The sequence below is a fragment of the Penicillium brevicompactum genome, assembly GCF_028827555.1.
Source record: "Penicillium brevicompactum strain IBT 35665 chromosome Unknown utg000006l_segment0_segment0, whole genome shotgun sequence".
Taxonomy (NCBI): domain Eukaryota; kingdom Fungi; phylum Ascomycota; class Eurotiomycetes; order Eurotiales; family Aspergillaceae; genus Penicillium; species Penicillium brevicompactum.
The window spans coordinates 6,380,252-6,394,325 of NW_026623209.1; the positions used below are offsets into that span (position 1 = coordinate 6,380,252).

Sequence of the window (14,074 nt, forward strand, 5' to 3'; positions counted from 1 at the left end):
CAGGGACAGATTCAATCCTCCACCGAGAAGGGACCAGGCTTACTTACAAGTGAGATAACTTGATGAAGATGAGATTATAAGGAGTAGAAGAGAGGGAAAAATGAAGCTCAATGCCAAAAAGCGCCTGGAGCTCGACGATTACGTAATGCTCCGGGACATCCCTTCCGTCCCCGGAGCAAAGGACACGGACTAGTAAACGACTGGAGTACACTAAGCTTGTATAGTACGGAGCACGGAGTATTTCGCCAGTGCAATAAAGGGGCAAATGTGTGTAGATTATTGGTATCATTGAAATAGATGCTTTCTATTCAGCACATAGTGCAGATCCACCCCAGGAGACCGTAGTGAGAGATTGACATAAATCTGGTCAAGAAACCTAGATAGAAAGAGGCTGGAATAAGATACAAAGAAGAGAGCCAAAGAAAAGGCAAGGGAAGATGTAAAAAGGAAAAGAAACCATGCCACAGACATCATTTCACATTGTCCACTCGTAGTGACCGCTGAAAAGAACAAACGAAGAAATAAACAAGGAGCATTCGGCATTCGGCATTCGGCATTCAAGAATCACCTGAAATCATCCTCCTCAACAGAAGTAGCTTCGAGGCGCTGAACAAGATCTTTAGTCTGTCGAGCAATCTCAAAGGCAATGGGAGGCAACTTGTTCGTTACCTCCCGCAATTCCTCGGCAGTCATGGCGTCTTCGCCCTCGTTGACTGTAGCTTCGAGTCGGGTGCGACATTGGCCTAAAGCCAGGATAGCGGGTTCGGAAGCTTGACGGAGAGCGAGGTCTGCGCTGCGCTCGTGCATAAGATGCTCCGTAGAGCCGACTACGTTTGCAACGACACCGAGAATGGCCGAGACGTGCGTTTGCACGGTGTGAAGCTTTTCTTCAGCTCGGATACTGGCGACCAATGACTGGATCGACTGAACCATACCATCGGTTTGATCCTCGACGTATAGCTGAGGGTACTAGTTAGCATCATGTGAGTTGCGAGTGTTGAGTTCGGCGCTTACCTTTAGCTCCAATACGTCGTGATCCTCTTCCACATGTCCCCAGCCATTGTTGATGCCATTGGAGGGTCCATTCTGCACAGGGAATTGAGCATCATCTGGACGACTCATGGCACTGTACACAGAGTTGTTGCTCATCCGCTTTTGGCTGGCAGAGGTGTCAAAGTAGTCGGGGAATTGCTCTTGTGACACGTCCGCCTCATCATATTCATCCTCCAGCTCATCAGCCGGTGATGCCTGGATCTTGACCACCCGAATCAGCTCGATGATAGCAGTGCAAAGGTGAGAGGCTGCCGCGTCAAGAAGTGACACTGGCGACAGTCCACTAGAGTTGGCGAAATTGCGCGTGGCGGTGATCATGTTGTTTGCTGTGGTGGACACTTGGCCCTTGGCCTTGGTTTGCATGGCAGCTGTTCCATCCGCCTCCAGTGGAGAGTTATTTACGTCCTGGAGGATGTGGCGAACTGTCACAATCACCATCTTGATCTGTTGAAGCACAAGGCTGGAGTCTTCAAATCGAGCAACACGGAGCAGCTCGTCAACAGACATTTGGAACTTTGTTACGTGGATATCCTTGACCAGCCCATCGGATTGCACCAGCTCGTGCTCTTTTGTGAGGACACTGGCGTCGGGACGAGCGTCCGCAAAACCCCCGGACGATGTACGGAGATGACGCATTTGCGCCTTAACCTTGGCATAGCGGTGCTTCCAATCGTTGGCATCCGCCTCGAGTCTGTGAACCTCATTGGTGAGTTGTTCCTCGCGCGCCCAATTGGTATGACTCTCTGCTGTGAGGGCTTTCATCTCCTCGAGGAAGACCGATGCCTCTCGGCGAACCTCATCAGTCACTTGTTTTTGTTGTTGCAGCTCTGCCTGCAAACTTTGATGTTGATGGTCCAATTCCTCATATCGGGCTTGAAGACCCTCGTCTGCAACTGTCCGAGACGACTCCTCAAGCTGGCTACGGAGATCCCGCTCCATGGTATCATGCTCCGTTCGCACGCGGTCGAGCTCAAGCTGAAGCGAGCTGTTCAGATCCTCCGCCTTTGTGACCTTGCTTTCAAGGTCATGGCGTAACTCATCCCATTCCTGGCGTTCGCTGTGGCTGATTCCGGAAGAGTCCGCGTCCTGTGACGAGTGCGCGAGCTCCTCATCTTTGGCGCGAACCAACGCCTCCAACTTCCCGATCTTGTCTTGCAGGGCTGATACTTGCGTCTGACTTTCCATCAGCATTCTCCGCTCGCTGTCACCCAAGGTTGTCGCAGTGCCCCGTCGGCTCAATACGGCGTCCAGGGCAAACGCATCGCTCCGGGCATCGTCATCGTCATCCGGCCCCATGTCGTCGCTGTCTTCCACCATTGTACTTTTGTTCGGAACCATCGTGTTGCTTTGGAATGACCGAGGGAACGGACCGTCTCCGTTCGCGGAGGGTGGTCCTCCCAGAGAGCCAGTCCGCGGTGGAAACGGACTACCCGGCGGTCCACCAGAAGGATAACCCCGTCCCATGCGCGAAGGTGGCCCCCGTGATGAATGTGAGGTACGTGCGCTCGGGGGACCCATGCCCATATGGGGGTCTCGAGGGCGGAAATGTGGGAAGCGGCGGTCCACCTCATTGGTAACATCACTGACCAAGACGCGGAACTTCGAGTGGAGGAGGCTGGCGAGCCTTGCACGGGCATGGTTGCGTTTGGAGTGGAAGTCTCTGCGAGCAGGGAGACAGGGAGGCACATCGGAGCGAGGCGGTCGACCAGGAGGCGGCGAGGCCTGCTGCCGCCGGGTCAGTTCATCGTATACGTCCGTCGAGAGCTCATAGAACTGAAGGAATGACAGGCGCCTTGATTTGTCTTTCGCGTTTTTGGGCCTCTCGTCTTCGCCGGGGGGTGTAAAGTTGAGGAAATTTGTCAAGGCCAGGTATTGTTTTCCAATGATCTCTTCCATCTGGCGAATGAGTCTTGGGTCTAATGGCCGTTCCTTGGCTTCCTTAGGTTTGCCATCTCCGGTTTTCCCATCTCCGACGGTCCCGACACTCGATCTCGCGGCGACCGAGCTGGGAGGGGAGGGATTCCCGCTGAGGTTGGATGGCGAGAGGGAGGGAGGAGGTCCATTAGGACTCAAGGGTGCGCTGGAGACGCCGGAGGTCGGGGGTGTGGCTAGATTCGGTCGGGATGGAGGGAACGTGGGCGAGAAGGGCGACTCGGGCTTCGCATGCTGATTCAGGCCAGACCAGTCGCTTCCATTGACAGAGACAGGCGACATGGCACCCGAACCGCCATACATATCAGAAAGACGAGAGTCGGCAGATATTCATGAGAATGCGGATAACCGATAGGAGCATTCACGTCAGAAAATAGTCCCCCGTATTTTCTCCACTGAGGAATCCAACGATCTGAGACACGGATCGACCAAAGAAGAGTGAACACAGGGACGAAATCCGAATGAGTGAAGGATTTTGAACCTTTTTGGAAGGGGGCAAGGGGAGAGAGAAGTGAGATGGGAGATTGTTCCCTTACGGATTACCCGTTCCTTACAGCCAACTTGGTACCGCTTTTATGCAGGATGATCTCAGCGGTGGTTTCTTGAATAAATCCTGTGAAGATATAATATCTACGATGTATGGAATTTGCCAATGTATGGTCTTTGGGACTACCTTGTTGAACCAAAAGGGGACAAAGAGACAAAGAGTCAGACACTTCCCTTCTCGAGCGAATCTCCTGTATGCTTTTGTATTTCATACTAGTCGATTTAGTATAGTTGACTAGGCCCAAGGGGCTAAAGGTGGTCAATTTAAAGGATTGCAGGGATGTCGCCTGCATATCGACTTATAGTCCACGGCTGGTTCCAACGTTGTTGTGCAAACCCTCTGATTAACCCTGTAGACCACGGTGTCCCCAATATTCACATCTACATATAGATTTACCCACTGGATACTGTCGAACTCGGTCCACAGTGTCCCCAAATTTGGTTCAGGAGTCAAGAGATCTAGGCCCTCGACTAATCCCCTAACAATACCCGAACTCCGCTGATCTCTCGTATCATTACTCCGTACTTCTCTCCGCGTTATAGCCCTAGACACTGGTTTTTTTACGTAGCAAGGCAGTCAAAGTCTTCCCAAATTGAAATATGTTAATAATTTGATAATTTGTTTATTTGAAGAAAAAACAGTACAAGGTACACACTTCATTACATGCTCTATTTGCGAAGCGTTGGAGGGTGACTTTTGTTCGCGCTCTGCCTGCCTCATCTAGATCATGCCGATCCAAGCAGGAAAAGTCCGCTGCCGAGGTCTTCCGGCAGTAATCAAATCCTGGAGGTCTTGATGCGCTATGGCTAAGCCACGTGTTGCCATCGGGGATATAGGGCCACTGAAAAATCGCCCCGGAAAAGGGTTGGTCGTGTCATCATCGTTTATTTAGAGGTCATGGAAAGGCCGCGCGCAGCACCAACGGCCGAGGAGACCGGGGTTGAGGACCGTGTCGGCGCCGCACTGCGGTTGTGCGCCATGTGGGCCTTGACAAGGTGACCGGCCGCAAGGGCGGCGCACAGACTGAGCTCACCCGCGAGAACGGCGGCGGCAATGATGCGGGCGAGTTGGCGAGCGTTCTCACCAGGGGTGGTGGGGTGAGATCCGCGGACTCCCAGGAGGTCCAGCATGGCACCTTGGGCTTCGAGGATGGTACCTCCGCCAATAGTGCCGACTTCGATGGAGGGCATGGACACGGCAATTTGTAGATTACCGTTGTTGCTGAGAGTGGTCGTTAGCTTCACCGGTCATCGGAAAATGATAGTGGGGATTAATATCTTACTTCTTCATAGTTGTAATACAACTGCTGCTCTCAACGTTCTGGGCGGGATCTTGACCGGTGGCCAGGAAAATAGCGGACACGATGTTGGAGGCGTGAGCGTTGAAACCACCCAAGCTACCTGCCATGGCACTACCGATCAAGTTCTTGCTGATGTTGAGCTCGACAAGTGCGTTGACATCACTCTTGAGCACACTCTTGACGATATCACCGGGAATAATGGCTTCCGCAACAACGGACTTACCGCGACCGTCGGTCCAGTTGATAGCAGCAGACTTCTTGTCCGTGCAGAAGTTACCGGAAAGAGAGATAATGTCCATGTCGTCGAAGCCACACTCCTTGGACATGACGTCCATCGCCTTCTCACATCCCTTGGAGATCATGTTCATACCCATGGCATCACCAGTGGTGGTCTTGAAACGGATGTAAAGATAGGTTCCGGCGAGAGCAGTCTTGAGGCTCTGGAGGCGGGCAAAACGACTGGTGGAGTTGAAAGCAGCAGTGATGATGCTACGGCCTTCTTCGGAATCGATCCAAACCTTGGCAGCGGCAGCACGAGCGAGAGTTGGGAAGGTGACGCAAGGTCCACGTGTCATACCATCTCCAGTCAGGACGGTCACAGCACCCCCACCGGCGTTGATGGCCTTGGAGCCACGGCTGGTACTAGCCACCAGAACACCTTCAGTAGTGGCCATGGGGATGAAGTACATCTGTCCATCGATGTTGATGGGACCAGCGACACCAAGAGGAAGGGGCAGATAACCGATAACGTTCTCACAACAGGCACCGTGAACGAGACCATAGTTGTAGTCCTTGTAGGGAAGCTTGGATTCCTCCAATGTAGCAGTGATAGCAGTGGTAATGGGAGTACGGGCGACGACGGATCGGCGAATCTTAACAGCTCGAGTGAAGGCATCGACACGGCTCATGAGGTTCTCATCTTCCATAGACTTCTCCAGAGCGTAGCCAGGGAGCTTTCCGCGGAGAGAGAGATCAATCAACTCCTCGTCGTTAAGCATAGGAGCCTGCTTGGCCTTGAGCAGCGCCTCGCACTCTTCGCGGGTTCGGTTGGACTCGCCCTCATTGGGCTCAAACTTGGGGTAAACCTTGGGGGCCGCAACAGGTTCCACGGGAGGTGCGGGGGCAGCCTCGGGTTCCTTGATACTCCAGCGAGCAGCATTGAACAGATAACCATTGAGAATAATGCTCAGAGTCAGAGCAGCAATAATCCACTTGCTGATGAAGGGGTCTTCCACGCTCTTGAGCAGACTTTCGAGAACCTTGCCACCAACGGCATCCAAGAATTGATCCGAGTATTCGATGTCAAAGGAACCAGACTCGAGGGGAGCAGCGTAGTGTACAGAGGGGTACTCCAACTTGTACTTGATGGGAGAGAGAATTGTAACCACGGTCTCTTGCTTCTGGCTCTTGGCTGCCACGTAAACGGCATCCAAGCCGTTCTCCGCAACCTTGAAGGGATCGATGGGGGTAGGGGCAAGGACACTGGAGAATCGGGAGAGCAGGCCACTGTTACCAGTGTTCCGGAAAGGAATAGCTGACATGTTCACCACATTGATCAGGATCAGACCACCGACCATGAGGATCTTGAAACGACGGACGTTGCTAGACTTGATCTTACGTCCAAAGATGCTGGTGTCCGCTTCGTTGCTGCCAGAACCCGCGCTAGGCCAATCGTTGCTCGAAGCGACATTCTCAGCAACGCTGCGGTTGATTCCATCTTCTTCCAGGGCCTTGCGCAGCGCCACGTGACGCTTGATGCGGGTGATCTCAAGCTTGATGCAAAGGATAGTGGTGTAGAAGGTAAAGAGAAGGACACAGTCAAAGAACAGAATCAGGGCAGCAAGGAAACAGAACTGCTGGAGGCCACCTTGAACGCCAGAAGCCGCACCCAAAGCGAGCAGACCAATCTCAATGCAGTAGTGCTGGACGATCTCGAAACCTTGATCTTTGATGGCAGCAGTGATAGAGTCCTGGATAGATCTGGGGGCGCTTGAGGCAAGGGGACGAGGAGCAGCACCGGGACCGGGTCGGCGGCCATCAACGGACGCCTTCAGGACAGCCCGGGTCAACATGATCGGCTTCTCAAAGCCAATCGTCACAACCAAGAAGGGAAGACCCTCGGAGAGCAGAAGCAGGTTGATCGGCACGCCGAGCTTGGTGGTCACGTGCAAGCCGAACAGGAACGCAAAGGCCCCCGATAGGAGCACAGTAGCCGCAAGCCAAAAGTTAGAGCCCAATCGGCGCATTGAGAAGAACAGAGAGACAAAGCTCAGGTGCATAGAGAGGTATCCAAGGGCCATGATCACAATGTCAATGGTCTCCGCATGCTTGATCAGATCCACGAACGAGTTCCAGGCATCCGCAAACCAGAGCTTGACAGCTCGGCGCGAACCGTAGGCAGGGCCACGAGCAGCTCTCATGATCCACATCTTGGATTCCTCCTCCTCCTCTTCCGGGGAAGAGTTGGGGATCTCCTGCACAGCCTTCAAGAGTTCAGAAACCTGCTCAAAGGGCACAGTGTACGCCAGAGAGGAGTCCGAGGTGAACTGAGAGAACAGGTTCGGGGTGTAGGGAACAGATTTGGCGGAGACATTGGCGGGAACAGGGACATCATCAGCTGCGGGGGCTGTGGAAACAGAGTTGGAAGTAGAGTCCGGGAAGATCAGGGTAGCCAGGGCCAGGTGCTGAGCGGCGGGCTTCTCGGTCTACAGTTCCATTGAATTAGTACCTTCCTCCGTAGTGTAGGGGCCGGAGAAAAAGAGATGATCTTACCTCCGAGTCAGTCCAGATGTCCTCCGCCTGCCACTTCCACGAGGTGGATTCGCCGAGTCGCAGGTTGCGACTTCCCTGGAGAAGGGCATCCGTGTCCACTTGTCCAGCAACACTTTGGCTATCCCTGCTTGTGTCCAGCAGGCTGCCTTCTAGAAGACCCACATAAGTTGTGCTAGCGAGAATGGCGATCACCACGAGGGTGTGGATCGGATGCACGCAGGCACGGCGAGAGATGGACTGGAGGCCGGAGACGACCTGACGGCGGAGCCAGCTTGGTTGAGACTCTTGAACCTCCTCCTTTGAGCGAAGCTGCTTGGAAATAAACGTGGTAGCCATGGTGGGAAGTTGTGGGGGCGGTGAGGAGGTCTGTTGGAGGCGCGAGATGTTGTTTTGGTTTTTTTTTCTCTCTCAGAGGGACCGCAGGGGCCAAGGCCTGCAAAGAAAGCGGTGGTGTTTACACCACGCTCAAGTCGTAGTGGAAAATCTGCAGAATGAGACCTAATTGTAGGACTGCATATGGACTGCACGAGTCGGTGATTCAGGGACTGGCCGTTCCACGGGGGACTTTGATCGGACTAATATGTTAATTGGGGGTCACAAAGTGGCATTGAGTAACCAGGACAGCATACCGAGAGGGAAGAAGGATAGGAAAACCTCTAGGCACAGCCCGACCTTTGCAATTGGGGAGAACAGGGAAAAAGCGCGGGTAGGGCCCCTGAAGTAAAATAATATGGCCCCCGAAAGGGCTGGAATTAAGTAATGCCGACAACGGGTCGCCAAGCCGCCAGTGGGGATTTCGATGGTAATTTTATGGTAAATTATTTCCTACACAGTTCTGGGAAATTATCGAGAGAAGGGTAAAGAGGTGGAAAAGTGAAAGAACTCGATCGGTTTTTGGAGGAAATTAAATAGTCAGGGACAATGTTAAGAACAATACGTGTCACACGCCCATTCTTCTTCCTATCGTCAAAGGGAGGGGAGAGGTTTTTGGAGATACAACTCAGCTGGAAAGCAATAAATCGAAGCTTGCATGCAGGATACTCCGTACTCCGTACAGTGCTGTGCTACCTAGGTACAGCATTTGGCTTAGGTATGTGTATTATGCATCTTAAAATTACCCTTCCTATATTCGGGAGTACTCTCTACATATTATTGAGGCCCCCTATTGGATTTCCTCGGTGGCAACAAATCAGAGCTACAGAATTATTGCCTATCTCCTGCACGGAGGCGTTCATAGACCGCTCGTCGATCTTCAGGTATAAGTTCATGCAACCCAGCGAGGAATCTGTAGGCAGAGATATCGGGTCAGAATACACCCTATGCACGTTGTCATCGCCATGGTATAATATGGTGTTGCAGAAATCGTACATACTTGTACAGGTACGGGAGTACTCCGTACGAAAGTGCAGAATACGATCAGCAGGCTCCACTTGCTTCTTCCAGGGTTACTTAGCGTACAAAGAAGCAGAAAGAGAGAGAAAAAAAGAGGGCGGTTTCTCCCGTCCACGTCAGCCCTGGTCGAAGTAAACGAGCAAAAAGGGATTTCCACCTCACCAATCCCTCACTCGCAGTCAGAAAAGAACCCACTCATTTGTCTCATGGCAGAGACTGCCAGGTTGAAGGAATCCACCCAGTGGAGTCTCGGCGAAATCAGATAAAAATCAGATAACTCGAGTCAAATCATCGCCTCTGGTTGCTCCGGTGTGGACTCCCCAAATCCATAATAAACTCGGTAACCGAGCTTGCCAAGGGAAAACAAAACAAAAGAGGGTGCGAGATAAGATCGTTTCGGTGGATGGTCCCGTGTGCGGCATTTGCTCCGGATATATCAACCCTTGTGCCTATGGCCTTCAGGGTTTCCCAAGGTGCGTAGGTGCGTTCTGAAGTACAGTAGCGGTGTGTTCACCGTGTCTCCTTGCCTAGCGGGTAGAGTCCCAAAGAAACTCAGGGTCATACAGGTGTTGCCCAGGTGGGTGATTGAAACCGATATATAACTACTCCGTACCCAGGCGCCTGAAGAAACGGATTAAATCCGAGCTCGGGGTGGGGACAGGACTTCAAAAGAATTGGCCAAGAATCTTTAGGGTTACCTCATACTCGGAAGTACCACGAAGTATGTATCTATGACATGCACGTTTGACATTCCAGGCTCTAGTACTCCGTATTGGAAGGGGCTTGATGCGGCGCTTACCAGCCTCATTTCAACTATTCATAGCAAAATATGCACCCTCAGGCCGATATTGCCTTTCCAGGCTGGTTTATTTTCGAATCGGGAGCGAAGCGCCAGGGGCTCCAACCGGCCAATGATCGTGCCCACTAGCGAGTTTGACCTGCAGACTCGCAACACATTGAGCAATGTGATCGAACATCTCCCGAGATTTGTTGCAGCTGCAGCCAGACAACGGCTACGCGCCAGGAGCCGTGGAAACCAACCGTGTCTCACGATATGACTCTAAATCTCTGCTACAGAGATTCTCCGAGTGCCGAGCTCTCTCATCCAGTCATTACACCCCGGTCGTGCGATCTTCAGGAGCCGCCAGTGTAATGAGACGGAGATCTCGGTGGATTTGTGAATGAGGCTTCGAGGGGGTCTTGCTTGACGGGTGACAGGTTTGGAGCCTCTCCAATTAGCCGCGAGACCTTGGACAGTCAAACAATGGCTCTCTTTATGTGTAACGGATTTCCTTTGAATCAGGCTGTCACGGTCTTGATTCACTGAAGCCCTGGGGTCAATGGGTCAATGAAACCGTCTTTGTCTATTCATGCCCAAACACCACCACTTGCTATTGTGCTCTTTGAGATCGGATTCATTTTTTGAACAAAGCCCCATTGTTGGGTCCTCAGGTACTGTGCATCGGCTGGATTCAAATCACCGTCATTTCCACTTGCGCTTTCACTCCGATCTCTCCATCCTTATACTACCCAAGACACACCCAAGGACGTTGCAGGTCACCGTCCCATCATATCTACAAGCCCACGTCTCCCTTTTGGACCCTCGAAACATACAGATATGATGCTGGCCATCATCTTTGTGGTGCTTTTTGCACTGCACACTCCAATCCACGCTCATTCTTGGATAGAGGAGCTTACCCTCATTGCGCCAAATGGAACATTCGTCGGCACTCCGGGATACCCCCGCGGAAACTACCTGCGCACAACTCCGGGTTACAGTGACACCACCATGACCTACCTTATTCCACCGGGCTCCAGGGCAAATGTGACTCAGATCTTACCAACCGACAAGCTCTGCAAAGATACCCAGCAGGAACAGAAGCAGTCTGACGGAAGCCCGCGACTCGAAGCCAGCGCTGGCGCTGCGATCGCCCTTCGCTTCCAGGAAAATGGCCATGTCACCCTGCCGCAGAACCAGCCTGGAAAGCCCGCCAACAGAGGCACCGTTTATGTTTATGGCACTACAGAGCCCAAGACCGGAGAGAAACTCCTTGATGTTTTCGGCGCATGGACCGCAGACGGCACTGGAGGTGATGGGCGGGGCGTGCTTCTCTCCAAGCAGAATTTCGACGACGGCCGTTGCTACCAGGTCAACTCTGGGGATATTTCCGAGACCCGACAAGCGGAATACACCCACACCGCGAATCAGTTGATGGGTGCAGATCTGTGGTGCCAGCAGGATATTCAACTACCTTCCAGTGCCCCAAGTGGGAAGCCGTACACTCTCTACTGGGTGTGGGATTGGCCCACCGCCGCAGGAGTCGACCCTACCTACCCCAACGGCAAAGCTGAGATCTATACCACCTGTATGGATGTGGATGTGGTGACTCAGGCCAGCAAGCAGGCGGTCAAAGACGAGTACGACACCGAGCAGGATCTCAACAAGGCAGCAATTCCGTCGCAGTTTGACTCGCTTGGTGATGCGGTCCCTTCGCAAGCCCCCGGAACGACCTCGTCCATTCCGGGAACTCTAACGACGATGGCGACGATGATTCGGTCTTCTTCAGCCGCGACGGCTCGCAAGGTCACTGTGACCGACTGGGAGACCAGTACCAGCACTATCTACATGAGTGTGCCGACTTGAGGAGGAGTGAGGTGTGAGAGTTGAGCAGGCTCAACGAGATGTTAGTTGCAACACACAATTGACGAGTGACGAATACAATGGCAACCGTAAAAGCAGTAGACAGCCGTAGCGGAGGACAGTAGGGACAGTAGGCCAGCATGGACAATAGGAGAGATCGGTGACAGTCGAAACCGAAACGGGAATAACCTGAAACACGCACGTGACTGTGTCAAGCTTCAGCAATTCGCGATGAACACGACGACTCGAGTATCTTCTTTAGATTTCGGCATATCTTCCTAACTGGCGACCATAGCCCCGATTCAAAGTCACATAGGCGCTGATCATTACTCAACTGAAGACTAGACAGGTATGGCAATCTCCGGCACTGCACCTATTTCCCATTCGTATATTTCCCCAATCCCTATTCCCTGCTCCCTGGATTGTTTCCTTATTTTTATATTGCCTCTTTGGTTCCTGAAGTGTGTTTCCTGATATTAGGGGGGAAGTTCCCTCTAAGCGCCGTTGAATATCTGACACTGGGCCCTTTCTGCAGTTTCTGCTATATTTAGCAATTTCCGTCGAGATCGCGGGACCAACGTCTGGAACGGCTCCGATTTCGCCAAATCCCCTCAACCGCGCGGACCCTGAGCACTTGGCTTTTGCTTCCTCCGTGACAGCTTCATTGAACTCATTCCGCGTTGCGCTTCGGTGTACCCACTCCACAACCCCTCTCGTGTCGACCCATTCACAAAGTCCCCTCCCTGTGGGATATCCCTTCGATTCACTTCCGAGCATACCCTTTTTGCCTTCAGAATCCTGAAGCCAGAACTCCGTTGGCCCTGAGTACTTGGCGCTTGCTGCATTGCGCCCACAGCATTCTGCAAGATCGACTCGATCGACCCGCTCTCGATCCCCGATCAAGATATACTGTACTGTGCCAACGGCCTCCAGACAGCCTGCGCCATTTCGATTGACCGGTCCAGCAATCGCAATGCGAAACTAAGAGCGCAACCCACGCGACCGATGAACAACCCCACATCCCTACTCTTGAGACCAGACCCGTGATTCCTCTTCCAACCCATTTTTGGGGTCCATTATGTCAACCATCATGTCCTCAACGGAGAACAATAACTTGTCCGTCCTACCACCCATCCTCACCGATGGTACCGTCAAGCCAAATTCGAAAGATCGCCTCTCTACCTACTCCAATCTTTCCTTCGCATCACAAAACCGCTCGCGCCCAGGCTCCCACGTCTTCCCAGTCTTCCACACAAGTCTCACGTACGCCCTCGTCCGAGACTTCGCCTACCCATCTACCCATCCTCTTCACTATGGCCCTCCTCCTCCTCGAGCGTCGGGCGTCTCCACGCCAGCGAGCGAACACCGACGCCTCTCCGACCCACCCCCTTCGTGGGACACGCGCGGGTCCTGGGCATCGCAATCGGGCTCGGAAACCAGCCATTCCCATGTCCAGCAATTGCCCGCCATGTCCTTCGGGGATGGCCCCCCCATACAGCGAGGATGAGGACCTGCATAGCCCGGTAGTCACTTCGCGCCATCGCAAGAAAACATCTGATGTGAACGGTCTTGTAGACGAGAGAGTCATGTCCGGAACGGGTGATGACCGGGGGATGCTCATCGGTATCAATGCCGATGGCAGCGAGACTTACTACGTTAATGAGGGAGATATGACCGATGACGGCCCCGGCGGGGAATATATCACATACCCCGCGAATGAAGGGCGGTATTCTATCATGGGATACAGCGGTCCTGTTGGTCAGGGCTTCGATAACGATCCGGGTTTCGAGTCGGAGGATGAAATTCCCGGCGTGAACCGATATTCAAGGGATTATCAGTTCGCCGTAGGGTGTCCGGATGAAGAGATGCACGGGAAGGCCGTTGCCCTCTTTGACTTTACACGAGAGCATGAGAACGAACTCCCTCTTACAGAAGGCCAGGTCATTTACGTTTCATACCGACACGGTCAAGGCTGGCTCGTCGCAGAGGACCCCAAAACAGGAGAGAACGGTCTCGTCCCAGAAGAATTTGTTCGCCTCTTGCGCGACATCGAAGGAGGTCTCACATCCCTCAATGGAGAGCCCAACCCAGACACCACGGGCATCGCACACGTCAGTCCAGAATCCAATGACTCCGACCACCTAGCTACGCCTACTCAGACCGAGCGCCCTTCTCTCGATGATGAATTGGCCAAAACCACGAACGGCGCATCGAAATCCAAGTCAGATTCCAAAGCCGAGTCCGACGCCACCAAAAGCTGAATCGGCCCTTAGCCCATCGCCTTTGATACAAAACCCTTGGCGCCGTGCACGGCTCACCCGTCTGTTCCAACTGAAACAGCCGATCATCCAAGCTTGGCGCCCACTTCCCTGTCAACCATGGGGAGACCTAAACATGAAACCGGCGGGGGGATCCGTCTGTGCGTTTCAATACGTCT

The 14,074-nt window shown here is 53.0% G+C and overlaps 4 protein-coding genes across 4 annotated transcripts; 2 read left to right on the top strand and 2 right to left on the bottom strand.

Annotated features, from left to right (window-relative positions):
* Positions 1 to 564: 564 nt before the first annotated feature.
* N7506_010644 (putative cell polarity protein) lies at positions 565 to 3,288 on the bottom strand (the record flags this gene model as incomplete). Its single annotated transcript, XM_056959937.1, has 2 exons — positions 565 to 960; positions 1,015 to 3,288. 2 exons carry the CDS (start codon positions 3,286 to 3,288, stop codon positions 565 to 567), a joined length of 2,670 nt encoding a protein of 889 aa, XP_056809327.1.
* A 1,128-nt stretch (positions 3,289 to 4,416) lies between these two features.
* On the bottom strand, positions 4,417 to 7,940 carry hmg1 (HMG-CoA reductase; the record flags this gene model as incomplete). Its single annotated transcript, XM_056959938.1, has 3 exons — positions 4,417 to 4,753; positions 4,815 to 7,537; positions 7,605 to 7,940. The coding sequence occupies 3 exons, from the start codon at positions 7,938 to 7,940 to the stop codon at positions 4,417 to 4,419; spliced, it is 3,396 nt and encodes a 1,131-aa protein (XP_056809328.1).
* A 2,674-nt stretch (positions 7,941 to 10,614) lies between these two features.
* On the top strand, positions 10,615 to 11,640 carry N7506_010646 (uncharacterized protein; the record flags this gene model as incomplete). The annotated part of the gene is made up of 1 exon (XM_056959939.1): positions 10,615 to 11,640. The coding sequence occupies one exon, from the start codon at positions 10,615 to 10,617 to the stop codon at positions 11,638 to 11,640; it is 1,026 nt and encodes a 341-aa protein (XP_056809329.1).
* Positions 11,641 to 12,727: 1,087 nt separating this feature from the next.
* On the top strand, positions 12,728 to 13,898 carry N7506_010647 (adaptor protein NBP2; the record flags this gene model as incomplete). Its single annotated transcript, XM_056959940.1, has 2 exons — positions 12,728 to 13,107; positions 13,157 to 13,898. 2 exons carry the CDS (start codon positions 12,728 to 12,730, stop codon positions 13,896 to 13,898), a joined length of 1,122 nt encoding a protein of 373 aa, XP_056809330.1.
* Between the last annotated feature and the right edge of the window lie 176 nt (positions 13,899 to 14,074).